The sequence below is a fragment of the Piliocolobus tephrosceles genome, chromosome 2, assembly GCF_002776525.5.
Source record: "Piliocolobus tephrosceles isolate RC106 chromosome 2, ASM277652v3, whole genome shotgun sequence".
NCBI lineage: Eukaryota > Metazoa > Chordata > Mammalia > Primates > Cercopithecidae > Piliocolobus > Piliocolobus tephrosceles.
The window spans coordinates 88,680,819-88,703,263 of record NC_045435.1 but is presented as its reverse complement, the minus strand read 5'-3'; the positions used below and the strand labels follow the sequence as shown (position 1 = coordinate 88,703,263).

Here is a 22,445-nt window from a genome sequence, read left to right as displayed (position 1 = left end):
AAAAAAAAATTAAGAAATGGATGACGATAGGTCTTTTGTTAGACAATTCATTGAAAATTCAACTTTCCCTAAAATTCAATGTTCAGTGCTGGGTAAAAAAGGCATGCAACCAAGTTACCAGCCTCCTCAAGCGGGACACAAGGGACACATTGGCTGCAGAAAACACGCAGTAGCAGTTACAGGTTTCATGCCAACAAACCAATGATTAACAAGGATGATTAGAGTCTGGATGGAGCCAAGGCACAAGCTCTTTGCCTTTTTGATGCTGACTCAAAAGCCACAAGCACACACATTTCCCCATGGCAGATTCATACCAGTGGACTTCAGTTGCTTGTATCTCTCTTGTTCCTGGATTGTAGACTTTGGCAAAAGTGGAGTAAGTCCTCGGGACTTGGTGGGTCTCATGTAGCCTTTCATTGGTTCTGCCATTCTGCTTCTATCTTCCTTTTTCCCTTCTCCTGGTGTTTTTGATTCAGATTTTTCTGTCATTTTCTGAGGTGTCTCCAAAATCTTATCTTTGGGTTCTGGGAGTCGAACACCCTTGGAAGCAGTCATTATTACTAACTTATCTGCCACCTCTGAAGGAGGAGCTTCGACTTTGCTATGTAAGAAATCTGACTGGATTTCTGGTGTTGGCAAGGAAACACTTTCCAATTCCGTGATTTTACAAGCCAGACTAATTTCTTTCAATTTATCATTTTCACTTTTTGGAGACAAAAGAGTCAGATCTACCTTCCTATTCAAACTATCTGAACCTTTGGAATTTCTATCTTGAGCATTTTGGTCCTGACAAAAACTGAGTTTTTGTGCTTTGTCTCCCAGTAAGTCAGGAATCTGAACTGGAGCAGATCCTTCTTTAGTCTCTTTCTCTTCGTTCACTGGATGTGCTGAGAAATTACCTCTATCTGCATATGCTTCTAGGGCTCTGGCCTCTCCTGGTAGGCTCTGGTCTTCTACTGGCACTCCAGGAAGGAGGTGACCTTTTGCTAGCTCTGTGACTTTCTCTACTGAATGCTTAGACACACCACTGTCTACTGACTCAGATTCTCCTACCACATGCCCTTCAGCAATCCCTGCTTCATTTTTCATGGAATCAGCAAGCTCAGCTTTATTTTTAAGAGAGTGATCTCCATGACTGTTAACTGTTTCTATGGCTGCTGTAATAGGTAGAGCAACTCCTCCTGTGCTTGTAGAGGGCACAACAGCAGAGGGAGCCTTGGGTCTTTCTTGATCTGGGACTCCATCTTTGGTGTAGTTATCTACCATTAATGATTTGGAAATCTGGGCTGGGGCTATCTCTTGCCCATTTTTTGCCAAGGTATCTGGAAAGGAATCACCTTCCTTTACTACTTGAGGAGTAGGAGTGGGCAGTTTTTCACAGGCTGCTGATTCCAGAACTTTTAGAGGAGATGATTTATTTATCAGCTCTGATGGTGTTCTGGGACAGGTAAATGTAATATTTCTATTTTCGTCCATATAGGCCATTCCTTCAATTCCCTGGTCCCCTGTGGTTTCCATGGGAACATGTATTTTTGTTGCATCTATCTTATTCTCCAGAATGTGCTTCTCAGGAGAACTATTTTTAACCTTTTTACTTTTTCCATCATTAATCCTTTTACTTGGTTTGTCAGCCACTGAAGTGTATCTATTGGCTGCATCTGTCTTATTCTCCTCAGATACTACTGAAGGAACAAATCCTGCCCCCTGGATTTGCTCTTGGCAGCTCACATCTGTCACCTTGGCAGGTGGTTCAGTAACAGCAGAAGCCTTGACTGTGCTTATTTTGTTTTCCCCAAGAGTCCCAAGCTCAACAAAATTAACCTCAAAATTTCCACCCTTCCTGTCAACTACTTCCACTGTGGGTGTATCTGGTGTATGTGAGAACAAAGAATCATGCATTTGGGGGAAAGTAAATCCAATTTCCTTGCTTTTTTGGGGAATACTACCAGCATCTCCATCCTTCCCTTCAAAAGGTGGGTTGAGGATTTCTTCCTTCCTCTCCATTCTAGCAGGCTGTGTGGAATAACTATTTTTAAACTTTTTGCTTTTGCCTTCATTGCCTCTCTTTTTAGGCTTTTCAGAGATCCAGGGAGCTGCCTCATGATCCTTCCATGGACACTTTCCTTCCTTGCTCTGGTTACTGACACCCATATCTTTGACTACATCTCCTGTTTCTGTCCTAACACCAGAAGTCTGAGTCATGCCTGATCCACCTTCCAAAGGAATCAATGCCTGCATGGTGCCTGCCACCTTAGGCTGAGTCATCTCTGTAGGCTCCCCCATCACCACTGCCTCTGTGAGGTCAGCTTTAGTGCCTGGTTGCTTTGAAGAATTCAGCCCCAGTTCCTCACTCTTATCCTGAGTAGTCATTCCTTCAGTTTTAGAGACTGGTTCAGTCGGTATGGGAACAGCCCTTCCGTCCTTCCGACTGTCCAGAGGAAATAGCATCTCAGATTTTGCTTTTACCTTCCCAGAGTCTGTTCTCATTTTCCCAGAACTTCCCCTTCCCTTCCTGCTTTTGCCATCACCTGCCATTCTCTTAAATGGTTCATTCTCTACCCCAGGGACCTGTACCAACAGTTGGCCCTGCAGCTGCTCAGAAGTAAAGATGCTGATCTCTTGTCTTTGGTTGGGAAAAGCGTCCTTTTTTAGTTCTTTATCCTCTTCAGCTCCTTCAGGAAACTCCTTCAGTTTGACATTCTGCAGTTTAGTCATTTTACTTTCATTATTCCCTTCTTTTAGATTACATTCTAATGGATTACTTGCTATCAAAGTGGGTATCAAATTTGGTATTTCTTTTGCTGCTGTGGGTTTTGAAACTACACCCATAACCTCTTGGTCCAAGATAGGAGAGCAACCCTCTTTGAGTCTGATATCCAAAGGAGTTTCTACATTGTATGCAGAAACTTCTGCTAGGGGTCCTTTCAGATTGAGAGGGCCTACTGACTGGCTTTTATCTATAGGAGTCTTCAGGTGGGGTGCAGGCTGTGGTCTGTGTTCATGTTGCTTCAGCAATTTCTTGTCTTGGCCTTGTGGTACTGACTTGTTACCTTTGCTCTCTTCCTCTACTCTCAGCTTAGACTGATAACTTACTGCAGTTTTGGGGGTTTCTTCTGAAGGATATAAAGGAATTCTGAGACTCTCTGAGACAAAGTTCTCAGTTACCAATCTGGCTGCACTGGAATTAACTACACATTCCCTTTTCAAGTTTTCTCCAGATACAAGTCCATATTCTGTACCCATAGTGGTAGGCTGGCTGGGGAGAACACCTGATTTTTGTGTGTCAGCTGCAAAGGTATGACCTTTAGGTTTATCTGCATTGTCATCATCCCAAGGTCCTCCAGCCCGGGGTTGAGAATATCTCTTTTGCTTTGGTTTCTTCTTCTTTTTCTTCATCATTATTGGTGTGCTTTCTATATCCCAGGCCTCCCTGCCAAGATCCCTCTGGGGTTCAAGTGAGTCAACATGAATACTTTTTCTTTGGTTCCCAGGCCCACCACAGGAGGATGAACCAGAGACCCAACCTGACTCAGACAAAGAGCAGTGGCCCAGCCTGTGATCAAGAGTCTTCCACGGAGGAGAGCCTCCCAGCAGCTCAGGAGGGACCCTGGCAGGCTTGGGCCGTGCTGCCCTGCGGTCACTGGGTCTGCAAACTTGTTTGGCTTGTGTGGGAGGGGTACCGCAATACATGAAGTTGGCTAAAATTCCAAACAAAAAACTCTTTGTTATTGTTTCTTAAAAAAAAAAAAAAAAATCCAGACCACATAATGACTAATTTAAGGAGGCTATTTTCACTAATCCATATACTACTTACTATAATTTGCTCAGGAAAACAGTTTTTTTCTAAAACATTTCTCACTTTTAACTGGCACTAGCAAAAATATTTAACAGATCATCATCTCAGGTAAAGATTGTTTTCAAACATTTATAAAATATTTGAAATTTCAGAAGTAGCAGGATTTAACTTTTAAAAATGAAATATTTCGAATATTTTAACCTCTAAAATAAGCACTTACTGCCTGTAAATCTCATCTGATTTATATTGGTCATTATTAGTGCTTGCCTCTTTTTGGTGAAATTTTTAAATTGCTTTCGTTAAATATACATGATTTTGGACAAAATTTATAATTCTAAGACTTGGTCACCAATATTAAACTAATACTTGTCAAAAAAAACCAGATAGATTCTGGGAACTAGATCAGAAGGCCAGACTTAAATCACTTCACGCACACACACACAAAATATATTGAATCCACATTTTGGTCAGATAAAAATTCTCATCATTCCAGAACCAGAGCATCCTACTTTGAAAGACAAATATGTTAAATTTCAACATTCTGCTCCTAAATATACTTCCCAAAAGACAGAGAAATATATATAACGTTAAGTAGGATAATTAATTTTAACAATTAAGGTGAGTATCTTTGGAAGAGTTTCAGCAGGTGATCTGGTCTAACCTTCCTCCAAGTTCATATAATATGGATCTAAGATCCTGGCAAGAGTCTCATTAAGAGCAGGTCTATGCCAGCTCCTGTCAAGTCTGACCCAATAAACTGATTTCCAAGAATATTATAATATGTAAATAGTCCATTTCATTCTTGTCCTTACTCCTCTAATATCTTCTAAATCCTAGCCTTTATTTAATATCTCAGGTTAATTATTGCATCGCTCAAAAAATTGCTAGGCTATAGTACCCCACAGTATTTATAACATTTAATTCAGCAATTAATCAGGAGCTATTCAGTGCATCTTTTATACTATTTTATTCAATTATTATGTAAATCTTGGGTTTCAGAGTCCATGCCTGAGAACTTATCTCTTCATTCAGGTTATAATATAATAATTCAGGGGCAAGGAGTGGGACTTAAATATGTGCCTTAACATGGTATATTTTGTATACCATAAGTACTTGATAAATCTTTACTGATTTGTTGAGTCAGTAAAACAACATTTAAAAAAAAAATCAAACATTTATTTAAGCTCCAGTCTTGGGTTAGGTAGTGTGCAAAGCAATAGAGATTCTAAGTGAAATAAGTCATGGCCCCTGCCCTCAGGATGTCCACATTCCAATCATAGTCACAGAAAAGTAAACATAAAATCAAGTTGATAACCATATACATATGCTTCTGGGTTATCAAAAACAGTTAATCTTAAAATTCACTGAATAATCAAACTTTAAATTGGAAAGTATCTTAGAGCAGTGCCTCTCAAAGTTTAATGAAAATTAGAATTATCTGGGGATCTAATTAAAATGCAGATGATAATTACAAAGGCCTAAGCTAGAGCCCAAGATTCTGCATTTCCACCAGCTTCTCAGGCAATGCAGACGCTGCTGGGCCACGGAACACTGTAACTAGTAAGGCTTTACAGGACATCTGACCAATTAATTTATGTTATAGCTGAGTAAACTGAGATATAGGCAAGTTATGTAACTTGCCTAAGACCACACAGGATAGAATAGTGAACAGCTGAACCAGATCAAAATTTGGGTGTCCTTTCTTCACTATGAAAACAGTGGAGAAGGCCAGGCACGGTGGCTCACGCCTGTAATCCCAACACTTTGGGAGGCCGAGGTGGGCGGATCACCAGAGATCAGGAGTTTGAGACCAGCCTGGCTAACATGGTGAAACCCCATCTCTACTAAAAATTAGCTGGGCGTGGTGGCAGGCACCTGTAATCCCAGCTACTCAGGAAGCTGAGGCAGGAAAATCACTTGAACCCAGTAGGTGGAGGCTGCAGTGAGTCAAGATCATGCCACTGCACGGCAGCTTGGGCGACAGAGTGAGATTCCGTCTCAAAAAAAAAAAAAAAAAAAGTGGAGAAAAAAAAATTTAGGTATCCTGATTTGCTGTAGTAGTAATTTTTAAATATATAACAAGCTGACATTCTGTCTAAACCAGATAAAATCTGTCTAAGAGAACTGACTTCACAAACTATACTGCTGATTACCACCATACAACAGGAAACTAGAGACAATGTCTACCATCACTAGTCTATCGCCCCTAATTTGTTTCAGAGAGTTCATTTTGTTTTCCTAACTTACCTGAGGTCTCTGAAGAAAGCTCAGAAGGTTGACTGTTGCATGGTTTCTTTTCCTCTAGTTTTTCTAACACAGAATCCTCATCGGCTAGCAAGCTGCACTTTTCCCCCATGCCTGTGACAGTTTCTAAAGGTAATAACAAAAAGCACACACGTTTCAGAGAAGTATGATTTCAGCCATTTTCCACCTGCCAGAAATTGGATATGGGATTAGTTTCTGAGGAGTTCTCCTAAAAGGGGCAGCAAAGGAGTGAAGTGGTAGTTGGAAGCTGAAGTTGGGAGGGTTTGTCTAGTTATGTTACTTTTTTTTTTTTTTTTTTTTTTGGAGATGGAGCTTTTAGCTCTTTGTTGCCGAGGCTGGAGTGCAATGGCACGATCTCGGCTCACCACAACCTCCGCCTGCCAGGTTCAAGTGATTCTCCTGCCTCAGCCTCCCGAGTAGCTGGGATTACAGGCATGTGCCACCATTCCCAGCTAATTTTGTATTTTTAGTGGAGACAGGGTTTTCTCCATGATGGTCAGGCTGGTCTCGAACTCCCGACCTCAGGTGATCTGCCCACCTTGGCTGCCCAAAGTGCTGGGATTACAGGTGTGAGCCACAGCGCCTGGCTGATGTTTCATTTTTTAAGATAGGAAAAATAACAAACATTTATTAAATTGGTGGGAATGATCCAATGGAAAAGGATTTAAATTGGTGTGAAGGGCAAAAAAGGGGAGAATACGTGGGGCAATATATCAAGCAGGAAAGAGGAGATGGAATCTAGTGCAAAATGAGGACAGGTTGGTCTTAATTAGGAGCAGGAACAGTTTACTTATAAAAACAGGAGAATTTTCATAAGCAGAGTCCATGGATACAGACACAAGTAGTTGGGTAGATAATGGAATAGAAATTTGTGGATGTTCTATTTTATTGCTTGAATTATCTGGAAGAAAAACAGGACAATCAGCAGAGAATGAACATAGAAAAGGTGTTGGAGGTGGGAGGAAGGTAAAGGTGGGAAAGAGCTGTCTAGAAGAGCAGGAGTATGAATAAACTTGCAAAGTACAGCGTGACTGTCTGTACTTTACCTGGCATGATGTTTGTCCTTAGTCTTCTCAAGACTACACCCTGGTAGAGAGAAATAATGAGAATAAGCACAAGCACATACCTGGTGAAATCATGAAAGTAGGTGCAGCTGACTGCCCCACATCCTGCAGAGATTCTAAATGGGAATCCTCACTTATTCCTTTTTGTGTTTGTGCAATTTCCATGTCTTTAATTGGAACTGGTGTTGCCTCTGTTTCTGAGAGTGGTGGAACATCTTTGGCTGGAGTCACATTGTTGGCTAGGGTCAGAATCCCATCCTTAGCCAGGGGTGCTTCTGTTTTGAGGGCTGGGACCTGATCCTTAGTCAGGACCACCTCCATTTCTGGAGGCAGACATACGTTCTTGATGAGAACTACTTCTGTTTCTGGAGGTGGAGTCAAATCCTTGCCTAGAGCCATTTCTGTTTCTGACAGTGGAGACATGTCCTTCAATGAGCCCACTTCTTTTACTATGTATGGAGCCACATCCTTGCCCAGGGCCATTTCTGTTTCTGGGAGTTGAGCCATGTCCTTGACTAGGGCCACCTCTGCTTCCAAAGGCAGTGCTTTATCCTTGGTCAAGATCACATTGGTTTCCGGGGGCAGGGCCATGTCCCTGGCCAGGGCTACCTCTGTTTCTGAGGACAAAGCCACCTTTTCAGCAGAGGATATTTCTGTGGATGATATAATGTCGTTAGCTTGTGCCACCTCTATTTCTGAGAGTAATACCAAACCCTTGGCTGGGTCTATCTCTTTTTCTTTGGGTGGTCCCATGTTCTTGGAAGGGGCCAAGTCCATTTTTATAGGAGATGCCCTCTCTGTTTCTTTGAACAGTGTCACATCCTTGGCTGGAGCTACCTCTGTTTCTGTGGGCAGTACCACATTCTTGGCTGAAGACACATCTGTTTCTGTGGGCCATCTGACATTCTTAACCAAGGCCACTTCTTTTTCTATGGGCAGTTCCATGTCCTTGACTAGGGCCATATCTGATTCCATGGATGGCTGCATGTCCTTGGCCAGTGTCACATCTAATTTGGTGGGTGATTCCATATCTTTAGCCAATGCCACCTCTGTTTTTGTGGTTAGTGCCATGTCCTTGGCGAGGGCCATCTCTGTTTCTTTAGATGGTGCCATGTCAGTAGTCTTCAGTCCCATCATTATTTCCAACGCTTGTGCTGGTGGCCTCTCTTCTTCTGATGCCATTTCTATCTCCTTGGCTAACTCTAAGGGAAATAAATTGAAAATTTAGGACATATCATTGTCTACTCATACCTTTGCATTAAAAATGCTTACTTTCTTCAGACATAAAAGTATTTGGCTTTTGTGACCATAAGACTGTACACATAACCAAGAAGTTAATGTTAGGTCGGGTGCAGTGGCTCACACCTGTAATCCCAGAACTTTGGGAGGTCGAGGCAGATGGATCATCTGAGGTCAGGAGTTCGAGACCAGCCTGAAAAACATGGTGAAACCCTGTCTCTACTAAAAATACAGAAATTAGCCGGACGTGGTGGCAGGCGCCTGTAATCCCAGCTACTTAGGAGGCTGAGGCAGGAGAACTGCTAGAACCCAGGAGGCGGAGTTTGCAGTGAGCCATGATTGCAGCATTGCACTCCAGCCTGGGGGACAGGGCAAGAATCTGTCTCAAAATAAATAAATAAATAAATGAAAAAAAAAAAAGCTAACATCAAGTAACATATTCTGCCTAATCTCTGACATTCGCAACACTTGGAAGAATAAGATGTAAAATACTGGGAGGACAAGTAGTGGAGGAGAAAAGTCAAAGAAGAGAGAAAACATAGGCTTCAAAAAATAACATGGGCACAGAATTAGTATTAGAACATCTGTGGGACAGCAGGTCAGTCATGCTTCTTATCAAGAAACACCCCAGAGTTCTAAATCTGTACTGAATTTTTTTGTTTTTTAAGATGGGGTCTCACTCTGTTGCCCAGGCAGGAGTGCAGTAGTGTGATCTTGGCTCCTGGGTTCAAGCGATTCTCCTGTCTCAGCCTCCCTAGTAGCTGGGATTACAGGTACACACCACCACGCCAAGCTTATTTATTGATTTATTTAGCTCTTTCGCCCAGGCTGGAGTGCAGTGGCACGATCTCGGCTCACTGCAACCTCCGCCTTCCGGTTTCAAGCGATTCTCCTGCCTTGGGTCTCCCTAGTAGCTGGGATTGCAGGCACCTGCTACCATGCCCAGCTAATTTTTTGTATTTTTAGTAGAGATGGGATTTCACCATGTTGGCCAGGCTGGTCTTGAACTCCTGACCTCAGGTGATCTGCCCACCTTGGCCTCCCAAATTGTTGGGATTACAGGTGTGAGCCACCATGCCCGGGCCAATTTTTGTATTTTTTGTAAGAATGGGGTTTCACCATGTTGGCCAGGCTGGTCTAGAACTCCTGACCTCAAGTGATCTGCCTGCCTCAGCTTCCCAAAGTGCTGGGATTACAGGTGTGAACCACCACACCAGGCCAAAAATCTGTACTGAATTAAAAAAAAATTCTGATACCTAAAATAATGAAAATGTGATGAAACAAAATATATATATACATATGTTAAATATATATATGTTAAAATATATATATATTTATTTGCCCATTAACCCTAAGTGTTATAGTTTAACAATTTAATTCCTCCAGTGGTGATATCACTAATATAAGCAAAACATTTGTGATAGTTCTGAAATTTTTATACCTGCTGTAAGCTGCTAAAAAATACACCTGATGATTTATATTCATTACCAACACTGCAACCATCAGCTGATAAAGGGAGTCTCTAATATTTTACCTGCTGTTGGCTGAGGAGGTTCTGCAACAGCCTCTGGGGAAACAAAGGACTCTGAGTGTGGAGAGTTTAAGGCTTCCACAGACCACCCCTGAGGTACAACAGCTGTGTTGCAAGGAGACATACCTAATATTGAAACACAAACAAACACATCTGGAAACTTAGTAAACACTGGAAACAAAAGGTATCTGATATTTAAAATCAGCAGCATATATTGCCAGGCAGACACAGACTAATAAAAAACAATGCAAAAAAAGTTTTTTTGCTTTTTTAAAGACGGAGTCTCACACTGTCGCCTGGGCTGGAGTGCAATGGCACGATCTCGGCTCGCTGTAACCTCCGCCTCCTGGGTTCACACCATTCTCCTGCCTCAGCCTCTCAAGTAGCTGGGATTACAAGCACACACCACCACACCTGGCTAATTTTTTTGTATTTTTAATAGGGATGGGGTGTCACTATGTTGGCCACATTGGTCTCAAACTCCTGACCTTTTTCTTTTTATTTTTGAGACAGAGTCTCCCTCTGTCACCCAGGCTGGAGTGCAGTGGCCGGATCTCAGCTCACTGCAAACTCCGCCTCCCAGGTTTACGCCATTCTCCTGCCTCAGCCTCCCGAGTAGCTGGGACTACAGGCACCCGCCACCTCGCCCGGCTAGTTTTTTGTATTTTTTTAGTAGAGACGGGGTTTCACCGGGTTAGCCGGGATGGTCTCGATCTCCTGACCTTGTGATCCGCCCGTCTCGGCCTCCCAAAGTGCTGAGATTACAGGTGTGAGCCACCGTGCCTGGCCAACAATGCAAACAAGTTTTAAAGGAAACAATGCTGACATTCTTCAGGTTTTAGCTAGTTGTTAGTAGGTGGTATAGTACATCCCAGTAGTGCCATTAATCAACATTCATTGGCTACCTTCTACAGGGTAATATAAAGATTCAAAATATTAATGATCGAACTCTAATTCCAACACCACAACCAACATAATATACTATAGTAAAAAATTGTGCGTCTTAATTTCTTCATCTGCAAAATGAGATTAACACCTCCTTTTCCAACATTAGAAGACAATTTTATTAAAATACTTGTAACAGGTTTTCGTTGTTGTTGTTTTTGAGATGGAGTCTCACTCTGTTGCCCAGGCTGGAGCAGTGGCATGATCTCAGCTCACTACAACCTCTACCTCTCAGGTTCAAGTGATTCTCCCGCCTCAGCCTCCCGAGTAGCTAGGATTACAGGCATGTGCCACCATGCCCAGCTAATTTTCTTATTTTTCTTATATTTATTTATTTTTGAGATGGGGTCTCACTCATTGCCCAGGCTAGAGTACAATGGCACAATCTCAGCTCACTGCAACCTCCGCCTCCCGGGTTCAAGTGATTCTTCTACCTCAGCCTCCCGAATAGCTGGAATTATAGGTGTCTGCCACCACGTCCAGCTGATTTTTGTATTTTTAGTAGAGACAGTGTTTCACTATGTTGGCCAGGTTGGTCTCGAACTCCTGACCTCAGGTGATCTGCCCACTTCCACCTTCCAAAGTGCTGGGATTACAGGCATGAGCTACCACACCTGGCCTTATTTTTCTATTTTTAGTAGAGATAGGGTTTCACTATGTTGGCCAGGCTGGTCTCAAACTCCTGACCTCAGGTGATCTACCCGTCTCTGCCTCCCAAAGTGCTGGGATTACAGGCATGAGCCACTATGCCCAGCCTAATTTTTGTATTTTCAGTAGAGACGGGATTTCACCATTTTGGCCAGGCTGGTCTCGAACTCCTAGACTCAACTGATCCACCTGCCTTGGCCTCCCAAAGTGCTGGGATTATAGGAGTGTGCCACTGCACCCAGATGGTTTTTTTTTTTTTTTTTTTTTTTAAGACAAGGTCTCAACTCTGTTGTCCAGGCTGGGGTACAGTGGCATGATCATGGCCCAATGCAGCCTCGACCTTCTGGGCTCAAACAATCCTTCCACCTCAACCTTCTGAGTAGGTGAGACTACAGGTATGTGCCACCATGTCTGGCTGAATTTTAAAATTTTTTGTAGGACAGGATCTCCCTATGTTGCCCAGATTGGTTTCAAATTCCTGGGCTCAAGTAATCCTCTCACCTCAGCTTCCCAAAGGGCTGGGGTTACAGGCATAAGCCACGGTGTCCAGCTGTAAATGAAGAAGTAGACAAATGTGGCTGGATGCAAAGGCTCACGTCTGTAATCCCAGCACTTTGGGAGGCTAGAGCAGGTGGATCACTTGAGCCCAGGAGTTCAAGACCAGCCTGGGCAACGTGGCAAAACCCCCCCTCTACAAAAAATTGGCCAGGCATAGTGGTACACACCTGTAATCCCAGCTACTCAGGAGATTGAGGTGGGAGGATCACCTGACCAGGAGGCCAAGTCTGCAGTGGGCCATGATTGCATCACCGCACTCCAACCTGGGTGACAGAGTCAGACCCTGTCTCAAAAAAAAAAGGAGAGATCACAGTCCAACTGTGAATCTGTGAATTGTCTCCTTTGATTAATCCAAAGAGAGCCTTGTCACACCCAGAGCCCCTAAATCTAACTTTTCTTAGTGGTTAACTTAAAAGGTGATGTGTGAAAGGCCATGTTGATTGTTTGGCATTAAACAAGTAAAGCAGACCAGAATAAACCACCCCAAAAATATGCTACTTTGGCATAAGGACTTTTTTAAGCTGAAGGTTATTATTAGCCTGGAGATGGCACCATAGGAATCTACACAGCAACCTTTACTAACTAGCTTTTACTTATTTACTTGTCTCCCACAATTTGTGGCCCCTCTACAGAATCAAAAGTCTTTTTTCCTTCATTTTCTTACTTCTCAAAAAAAAACTGTCATTCTTTATTGAAGAAGCTATGTAAGGTGGAATTCTAAAGTCACCTCTTGCAGAGTTACTCATGCTCTAGGTACCTCTCATATACATATGAAATTCACATGTTAAACTTTGGTTTCTTTTTCCTTGCTAATCAATCTTTTGTCATAGAGCCCTAGTCAGTAAACCAAAGATGAGTAAAGAAAAAAATTTTTTTCCTTCCCTACAGAATAAATCCATTTGGAGAGGCCATACCGTAACTGCCTTTCAAAGGATCATTTTGTCCTGCAAATATTGAAGTATCGGCTGTTGCGCTGGAGGGAAAGACCAAATCTGCCAGGTCATCATCATGGTACATCTTAAAGGGATCTGGAATATAGAAGAAATCCAAAACTCATTCCTGGGGAATGCAACTAGAAAGATTAATATTTCTCTTCTTTTTTTTTTTTTTGAGACGGAGTCTTGCTCTGTTGCCAAGGCTCTGTTGCACTGGAGGGCAGTGGTGCCATCCTGGTTCACTGCAACCTCCACCTCCCAGGTTCAAGCGATTCTCCTGCCTCAGTCTCTTAAGTAGCTGGGATTACAGGTGCCTGCCACCATGCCTGGTTAATTTTTGTTTTTTTTTTGTAGAGACACGGTTTCTCCATGTTGGCCAGGCTGGTCTCAAATTCCTGATCTCAAGTGATCTGCCCACCTTGGCCTCCCAAAGGGTTGGGATTACAGGCATGAGCCACCGTGCTCGGCCAGTATTTCTTATTATCCTATGATGAATATAGATGAGTTGTCAATAGTAAGTAAATTGAGATCATATGTGACTGCACAAGGTAGAGAATCAATATACACTAATTCATTTGTTATGAGTTAATAATAAATAATCCCTTCTCTAAGATTTGGTTACATACATCAGATAGCCAACAAATGTATGAAACAAAAAGGGCAACTAATGCTCAACTATATAACAAACACTCTAAGAGGTGAAAGTACAGAGAAAATGAAATTTTCAATATATATTTATATAACATTCATTTTAAGTTACTTTTTAAAAAGAGCCATTAAGAAGCTTTAAAAAAAACCAACAAGGAATTTTTCACCTCATGTGGACATGACGAAGGAAACTGCATTTCAAAACTGTCTGAATGGGACAGGATAAACAATTGTTATCCTGAGAGAAGAAATAAACTCTTGACTCAGGAGCTGGCATGAATAAAAGCACTCAAAACATCAGGTAAACTCTTTGTGCTTTTGTACATGAAAAAAAAGCAGGGCTGGGCGTAGTGGCTCATGCCTGTAATCCCAGCACTTTGGGAGGCCAAGGCGGGCGGATCACAAGGTCAGGAGATTGAGACCATCTTGGCTAATACAGTGAAACCCCGTCTCTACTAAAAATACAAAAAAAATTAGTCAGGCGGGGTGGCACGTGCCTGTATTCCCAGCTATCTGGGAGGCTGAGGCAGAAAAATCGCTTGAACCTGGGAGGATGAGGTTGCAGTGAGACTCTGTCTCAAAAAAAAAAGAAAAAAGAAAAAAAACCAAAGCTGTTGAGGCTAAACAAGAGTTACACTTTCTGAAGAGGCCTTCTCGAAATTTATCTTATTATCTTAATCACCCTGGAGGCTTGTTAAAACAAAGATTACTAGTTCCTGAGAATCTGCATTTTCAACTAGTTCCTGAGTGCCACTAACACATCACTCCCTTAAGACACTTCAATTGTCAGAGACAGCCGCATAAAAGCCCAGGCCTTGAAAGAATGTTCATTTTCTTGGCTCTGAGGCAGCTATACCACCCTCTTTTGTAAGAAATTTCAGGATTAGGGGAGACCACTGCATCAGGAAGTGTGAACAAGCAGAAGGCAATACTTGGAAACTTGTTGAGGCTTCTTCTTCACAAAACCACGGGAGCCTGGAAAGGTGGCACACACCACAGCTACTTGAGAGGCTGAAGTGGGAGGATCTTCTTGAGCCCAGGGGTTCAAGGCTGCAGTGCACTATGATATGGCGACTGTGAATAGTCACTGCACTCCTGTCTGGGCAACACAGCGAGACCTCCATCTTTAAAAACAAAAAACACAGCCTGTTTTTTGTTAAAACAAACAAACAAACCCTTATTTTCAAAAAATGGAAAAATTAGCCAGGTATGGTGGCACATGCCTGTAGTCCCAGCTACTCGGAAGGCTGAGGTGGGAGGATCACTTGAGCCTGGGGAGGTTGAGTCTGTGGTAAGCCGTGGTTGCACCACTGAGCTACAGCCTGGGTGACAAGAGTGAAACTCCATCTCAAAATAAATAATAAAAACAGAACAAAATTTAAAAAAAGAAAAGTCAGGGAGATAGAATATGAGAGAGATGATAAACATTCATTCTCCCCAGTTTTATATGGTTTGGGGTAGCTTGCTGCTTACTCTGTCTCTCACACTTCCTTTGAGGGAAAGTAGGATTCTTAAAGCATCAAACAGAGTCAACGCTGTATGGTTTGCACCTTAAGATAGGAGCTTGCTAAATTACACGTAAAAATACATGATTCTTACAGAGAGTTCTGTCATTTAGTCATTAATTTTTTTACTGGGTGCCTACCACGTGGCAGACCCAGTATGCTCTAAAAAAACCAAAGATGTACAAGGTCAGGGATGGGAATATTTAGCCACAGGATATATTTTGGTTCAAGTCAAGGGAGATCTTTGTTTGATACGTATTTAAGCTAAGAACTAAAGAACTGAGTGGTTATGAGGAGCAGGACAAACCTTTTCTCTCTCTACATTCCCTCTCTTCTAATCCCACAGTTTAAAATTCCATCTATAGGTTGATGACACCTGAATTCATATCTCAAGACCTCTAGACCTCTCCCCTTATTTTCAGACTTTTATGTAGCATGTTTCCAAATCTACTCCTTATATAGTCTTTCCATCTCTAATGGCCTTCTATCCTTCTATCTGTTTTGTAAAAATCCTTGGAGTCATCTTGGGCCTCTCTTTTTCATATACTACAGCCAACCCATCAGAAAATGCATTGTATTTGACCTTCAAAATGTGCCCCAGAACCTGACTATTTATTCCCCAGCTCCAAAACGAGGGTTTCTCACAAGGTTGCAGCCCAGCAGTTGGCCAGCGGCTGTGGTGATCTGAAGACTTGATCGGGGCTGCAGAACCTGCCTGTTAAGATAGCTTACATGGCTGTTGAATGGAGGCCTCTGTTCCTCTCCCATGTGTGTCTCTCTGTATCAGCTGGCTTTCCTCATGATGAGTAAACCCAGAGTGATCAAGATGGAAGCTATGAAATTTTTTTTTTTGAGACGGAGTCTCGCTCTGTTGCCCAGGCTGGGGTGCAGTGGTGTGATCTCAGCTCACTGCAACCTCTGCCTCCTGGGTTCAAGTGATTCTCCTGCCTCAGCCTCCCGAGTAGCTGGGACTATAGGCACCTGCCACCATACCCGGCTAATTTTTTGTATTTTTAGTAGAGACAGGGTTTCACCATGTTGACCAGGATGGTCTCGATCTCTTGACCTCATGATCCACTTGCCTCGGTCTCCCAAAGTGCTGGGATTACAGGCGTGAGCCACTGCACCCGGCTGAAGCTACGATATCTTTTGTAATTTAATCTCAGAAATGACACACCATTATTTCTGCTATCTATTCTACGATCACACAGACCAAACCTAGCACAATATGGGAGGTGACCACACAAGGGTATCAATACCAGGAGGCAGGGATCATTGGGAGCCATCCTGGCAGTTGACTACCATACTCAACTTTCAGGAAATGAAACTCCCCTGAATTGTTTTTCCTACTCAAAATTGGTCATTCCTTTGTTACCCTTTCTGGCTCCTCTTCTTACTGATTTGAATGATTTATTTATTTATTTATTTATTTATTTAATTTATTTATCATTTGAGCTCGGGAGATCAAGGCTGCAGTGAGCCCAGATTGTGCCACTGCACCCCAGCCTGGGTGACAGGGGGAGATTCTGTCTCAAAAAAATAAAATAATGAACAAAATATGGTATATCCATACAATGGAATATTACGTGTCCATAAAGAAAGTATTGATACATGCCACAAAATGCAGGACTCCTCAAAACATTATGCTAAGTGAAAAAAAGCAGTCACAAAGAAACCACATTATATGATTCCCTTTACATAAAATGTCCAATCTAAGCAAATTCATAGAGACAAAAAGCAAATTGGTAGTTGCTTAGGGTTGCGGTGGATAGGAAGATGGGGGTGATATTTAAAAGGTACAGAGTTGCTTTTTGTGGTAATAAAAGTTTTCTAAAATGGACTCTGGTTATGGTTATAACCATAAAATAAATAGATAAATAGACAGATAAGTAGATAGAGTACAATTCAGTGGAATTTTTTCAGAGACGGAGTTTTGCTCTTGTTGCCCAGGCTGGAGTACAATGGCACGATCTTGGCTCACTGCAACCTCCACCTTCTGGGCTCAAGTGATTCTCCTGCCTCAGCCTCCTGAGTAGCTGGGATTACAGGCGCGCACCACCATGCCCGGCTATGTTTTGTATTTTTAGTAGAGATAGGGTTTTACCATGTTGGCCAGGCTGGTCTCGAACTCCTGACCTCAGGTGATCCTCCCGCCTCAGCCTCCCAAAGTGCTGGGATTACAGATGTGGGCCACCACGCCCGGCCAATTCAGCAGAATTAAGTTACTCTATTTTGTTTTATTTTATTGAGACAGGGTCTGGCTCTGTCACCCAAGCTGGAGTTCAGTGGGACAATCTTCGCTCACTGCAACCTCCGCCTCCTGGGCTCAAGTGATCCTCCAACCTCAGCCTCCCAAGTAGCTGGGATTACAGGCGCCTGCCACCATACCCAGCTAATTTTTTAAATTTCAGTAGAGACGAGGTTTCACCATGTTGGCCGGGCTGGCCTTGAACTCCTGACCTCAGATCATCCGCCCGCCTCCTCCTCCCAAAGTGCTGGGATTACAGGCGTAAGCCACCATGCCCGGCATAAATTACTCTATTTATCTACTCTATCTACTCCACCTATCTGTCTGCCTGTCTCTCTACATGTCTATCAGGGACAGGGTCTTGCTGTGTTGCCCACGCTAGAGTACAGCAGCACGATCCTAGGTCACTGCAGCTTTGAAGTGATTCCCCCACCCCAGCCTCTTAAACAGCTAGGACTACAGGCATGTGCTGCTACACCCAGCTAATTTTTAAATTTTTTTGTAGAGATAGAATCTCATTATCTTGCTCAGGCTGGTCTCTAACTCTTGGCCTCAAGTGATCATCCCACCTATGCCTCACAAAGTGCTGGGATTACAAGCAGAAATCACCGAATCTGGCCGAATTATACATTTTAAATGGGTAAACTGTATGGCACCATGAATTATTGGCTGGGTGCAGTGGCTTACACCTGTAATCCCAGCACTTTGGGAGGTGGAGGTGGGCAGATCATCTGAGGCCAGGAATTTGAGACCAGCCTGGCCAACATGGTGAAACCTTGTTTCTACTAAAATACGAAAAATTAGTTGGGTGTGGTGGGCACCTATAATTCCAACTATATAGGAGGCTGAGGCAGGAGAATCGCTTGAACTCGGGAGGCGGAGGTTGCTGTGAGCTGAGACTGCGCCACTGCACTCCAGCCTGGGTGACAGAGCGAGACTCTGTCTCAAAAAAAGAAAAAAGAATTATATCATCCCAATATAGCTTTTTCTTCACCCTCCCCCCAAAATTATTTTGTATCTAGGAAAGCCAATAACTGACAAATGGTACAGAACATCACATACTAGGTTATTTGAAACAAACGATGAGCATCTTATAAGTTAGATGTCAAAAAAGAAGCCATATTTAAGTGGAAACATAACTTGAGCTCTCAACCTGGCTAACAGGGAAGTACCAAAGCTATTCCTTTGAGGCTCTTTTGAAACTCATTCTTGCTAACAACTCTAGCTCTGGGCTACTACAGATAGGCTTTTTTTTCTTTTTTTGGTGTTTTGTTTTTTTTTTTGAGATGGAGTTTCGCTGTTGTTGCCCAGGCTGAGGTGCAGTGGCACAATCTCAGCTCACCGCAACCTCCGCCTCCCGGATTCAAGCAATTCTCCTGCCTCAGCCTCCTGAGTAGCTGGGATTACAGACATATGCCACCACGCCTGGCTAATTTTGTATTTTTAGTAGAGACAGGGTTTCTCCATGTTGGTCAGGCTGGTCTCGAACTCTCGAACTCAGGTGATCCACCCACTTTGGGATTGTGCTGGGATTACAGGCGTGAGCCACCGCACCCAGCCTGTTTTTAATTTTATAGAAAGTGGTATGAATCAGCTTTCCCTTCTGTCAAAAGAGGATACATATATTTGGCAGAATTAGGTAAGAAATACTGATAATGTATATATAAAGGCTCTAGCACTGTGCCTGGCACAAAACAGCACTGGTTTAACATTACCATAATAATTGCTTCTGGAAGAATTAAGGTTCTAAGGTACTACGGATCCTCTAATCTTCAATGTATTTAAATTTCAGATAATGTATTTAAAATAGGTTTTGAAGAGCAGGGAACTAGAGGGCATTAAGTGTCTCAAAGGAAAGGATAAATGAAGAAGAGAAAGGGACAAATCAATCCTCAGGTTGCACTTTGTGAACTATATTTAAGCTAAAATATTTTCAGTTGAATGGTGGTTGTAGCTTTTTCACATTTACGTCATAGCACACATTTAGTAGTCATAAGCAAGCCAGCACTTACCAGTCTGGATAGGATTGACCACTTGCTCAGATTGGAAACAAAAGTTGGTATCTTCTGGCCAGTTCTGGCTATTTGGGTATTCCTGGTAGGCCATTTTCTCTTCAAAGAATTCAGTTGGAGACCCTTAAAATAGAGACAGAAAACAAAAGTTACAAGGCATTACAGTTTTCTCCTCTACTACAATGGAATTTCTACAAAGTATTACAGCTAGTACAACATAAAAATTCCTATGTAGTTAGTGTCTTATAAGAAAACTTTTTTCTTTTAATTGAAAGATAAAAGGAGCTGGGTGCAATGGTGCGTCTGTAGCCCCATTAACTTGGGAGACTGAGACAGGATTGCCTGAATCTGGGAGTTTGAGGCTGTAGTGCACTATGATTGCACCTGTGAATAGCTATTGCATTCCACCCTGGGCAACACAGCAAGACTCTGTCACTAAAAAAACCTTCAAGATAGAAGGAAATAAAGTAGGTCATTAAAGTTAAAAAAGCACTACAGAGTGACTTCTAGGTTATGCAGGCATGAAGAGGGTAGTGATTTCTCCACATGAAAGAACAAGGATAAAACTGTCAAAAGCAACCATTTCAGGGCACTGGAATTACAAAAAATAAATAAATACATAAAAAAGCCAGCCTAAATAAGTGGAAAGATATAACATGTTCAGGAATGAAAGATTCAAAACTGTTAAGATGGCAATCCTGAAAATGACCAATATATTGAGGAAATTACAAAATAAGCTCATTCCATAATTTATGTCAAAATGCAAAAAACCTAGAAAAGCCAAAACAATTTTGAAGAAAAACAGTTGAAGGGCTTACATAACCTGATTTCAAAAGTTATTATAAATGTACCAACTCAGGCCGGGAGAAGTGGCTCACCTCCTGTAATCCCAACACTTTGGGAGGCTGAGGCAGGCAGATCACTTTGAGGTCGAGTTCGAGACCAGCCTGACCAACATGGTGAAACCATGTCTCTAGCAAAAATACAAAAATTAGCTGGGCATGGTGGTGCATGCCTGTAATTCCGGCTACTCAAGAGGCTGAGGCATGAGAATCACTTAAACCTGGGAGTGGGAAGGTTGCAGTGAGCAAAGATTGCACCACTGCACTGCAGCCTGGGTGACAGAGCAAGACTGTACCAACTCAGTGTGGTATTGACAACATACTTAGATAAATGGAACAGAACAGGTTCAGAGAGAAACATACAAAGTTAGGGTCAACTGGCTATCTACAAACATAATATAATTCAACATAATTATATTCAACCCAGAAACACTTTTTTTTTTTTTTTCAACAAATGATACAGAAACAATTGGACACTTACCACACACCATATGCAAAAGTTAACTCCAAACAGATCAGAGACCTAACGTAGCTCACATGCTAATTTACTATGGAAAAAAAAAAAAGACAAGACAAAGACCTAATATAAGAGTTAAGGCCAGGTGCGGTGGCTCACGCCTGTAATCCCAGCACTTTGGGAGGCCAAGGCAGGTGGATCACGAGGTCAGGAGATCGAGACCATCCTGGCTAACACAGTGAAATCCCGTCTCTACTAAAAATACAAAAAATTAGCCGGGCATGCCAGTGGGTGCCTGTAGTCCCAGCTACTCAGGAGGCTGAGGCAGGAGAAGAATGGTGTGAACCCAGAAGGCGGAGCTTGCAGTGAGCCGAGATCGTGCCACTGCACTCCAGCCTGGTAGACAGCGAGGCTCCATCTCAAAAAAAAAACAAAGAGTTAAAAAGAAAATCTTTGTGACTTTGGATTAGGCAAAGATTTTAGACGTGTCACCAAAAGCACTATCTGTAAGAGACAAAATAAATAAATTGGACATCATGAAAATTTTAAAATTTTGCTTTTCAAAGATACTATTAAACAGCCAGGCATGGTGGCTCACGCCTGTAATCCTAGCACTTTGGGAGGCTGAGTTGAGCGGATCACCTGAAGTCAGGAATTCGAGACCAGACTGGCCAACATGGCCAGACTCCGTCTCTACTAAAAATTACAAAAATTAGCTGGGCCTGGTGGCGCATGCCTGCAGTTCCAGCTACTCGGGAGGCTGAGGCAGGAGAATCGCCTGAGCCTGGGAGGCGAAGGTTGCAGTGAGCTGACATTGTGCCACCGTACTGCAGCCTGGGGCAACAGAGTGAGACTCAAAAAACAAAACCAACCAAACAAAAAAAACAAACAAAAGACAACAACAAAGATACTATTACAGAAAATGAAAAGAGAAGTCATAGACTTCGAGAAATATTTGCAAATCATAAATCTGATAAAAGATTTGTATGTAGAAGAGATTACAATCTCTTACAATACAATTATAAGATAAACAACTCAATTTAAAACTTGGCGGCCGGGCGCAGTGGCTCATGCCTGTAATCCCAGCACTTTGGGAGGCCGAGGCAGGCAGATCACGACGTCAGGAAATCGAGACCATCCTGGCTAACACAGTGAAATCCTGTCTCTACTAAAAATACAAGAAAAAATTAGCCGGGCGTGGTAGAGGATGCCTGTAGTCCCAGCTATTCAGGAGGCTGAGGCAGGAGAAAGGTGTGAATCTGGTAGGTGGAGCTTGCAGTGAGTGGAGATCACACCACTGCACTCCAGCTTGGGCGACAGAGCAAGACTCTGTCTCAAAAAAAAAAAAAAAAAAAAAAGGCTAAAATATTCAGTAGACATTTTACCAAAGAAAATACATAATGTGTAATATGCACATGAATGAAGCCCATCAGTCCTTAGGGAAATGCAAATTAAAACTACAATGAGATCCTACTACACAACCACTAAAATGGCTGTTATCAGGCCAGGCACAATGGTTTATGCCTGTAATCCCAGTACTTCGGGAGGCTGAGGCAGGACGATCACCTGAGCCCAGGAGTTTGAGACCAGTCTGGGTAACATAGTGAGACCCTGTCTCTACAAAAACATACAAAAAAAAAAAAAAAATTAGCTAAGCATAGTGACGAGTGTCTGTAGTTTCAGCTACTGAAGATGCTAAAGTGGGAAGATTGCTTGAGCCTGGGAAGTAAAGGCTGCAGTCACCTGTGATCA

The 22,445-nt window shown here is 42.5% G+C and overlaps 1 protein-coding gene across 19 annotated transcripts in view; it reads right to left on the bottom strand.

Annotated features, from left to right (window-relative positions):
• MAP4 (microtubule associated protein 4) overlaps nucleotides 1–22,445 on the bottom strand; it is a 229,344-nt gene that overhangs the window by 58,384 nt on the left and 148,515 nt on the right. For 11 of the 19 annotated variants that reach the window (XM_023231591.1, XM_023231601.2, XM_023231587.1 and 8 more), the window contains 6 exons: nucleotides 19,395–19,517; nucleotides 12,961–13,074; nucleotides 9,899–10,021; nucleotides 7,188–8,327; nucleotides 6,044–6,166; nucleotides 315–3,698 (listed from right to left, as the gene is read on the bottom strand). In XM_023231591.1, the coding sequence (XP_023087359.1) occupies nucleotides 315–3,698; nucleotides 6,044–6,166; nucleotides 7,188–8,327; nucleotides 9,899–10,021; nucleotides 12,961–13,074; nucleotides 19,395–19,517 (5,007 nt within the window). The remainder of the gene's footprint in view (nucleotides 1–314; nucleotides 3,699–6,043; nucleotides 6,167–7,187; nucleotides 8,328–9,898; nucleotides 10,022–12,960; nucleotides 13,075–19,394; nucleotides 19,518–22,445) is intronic. The other 8 variants (XM_023231603.1, XM_023231602.1, XM_023231604.1 and 5 more) reach the window with 4 other exon arrangements.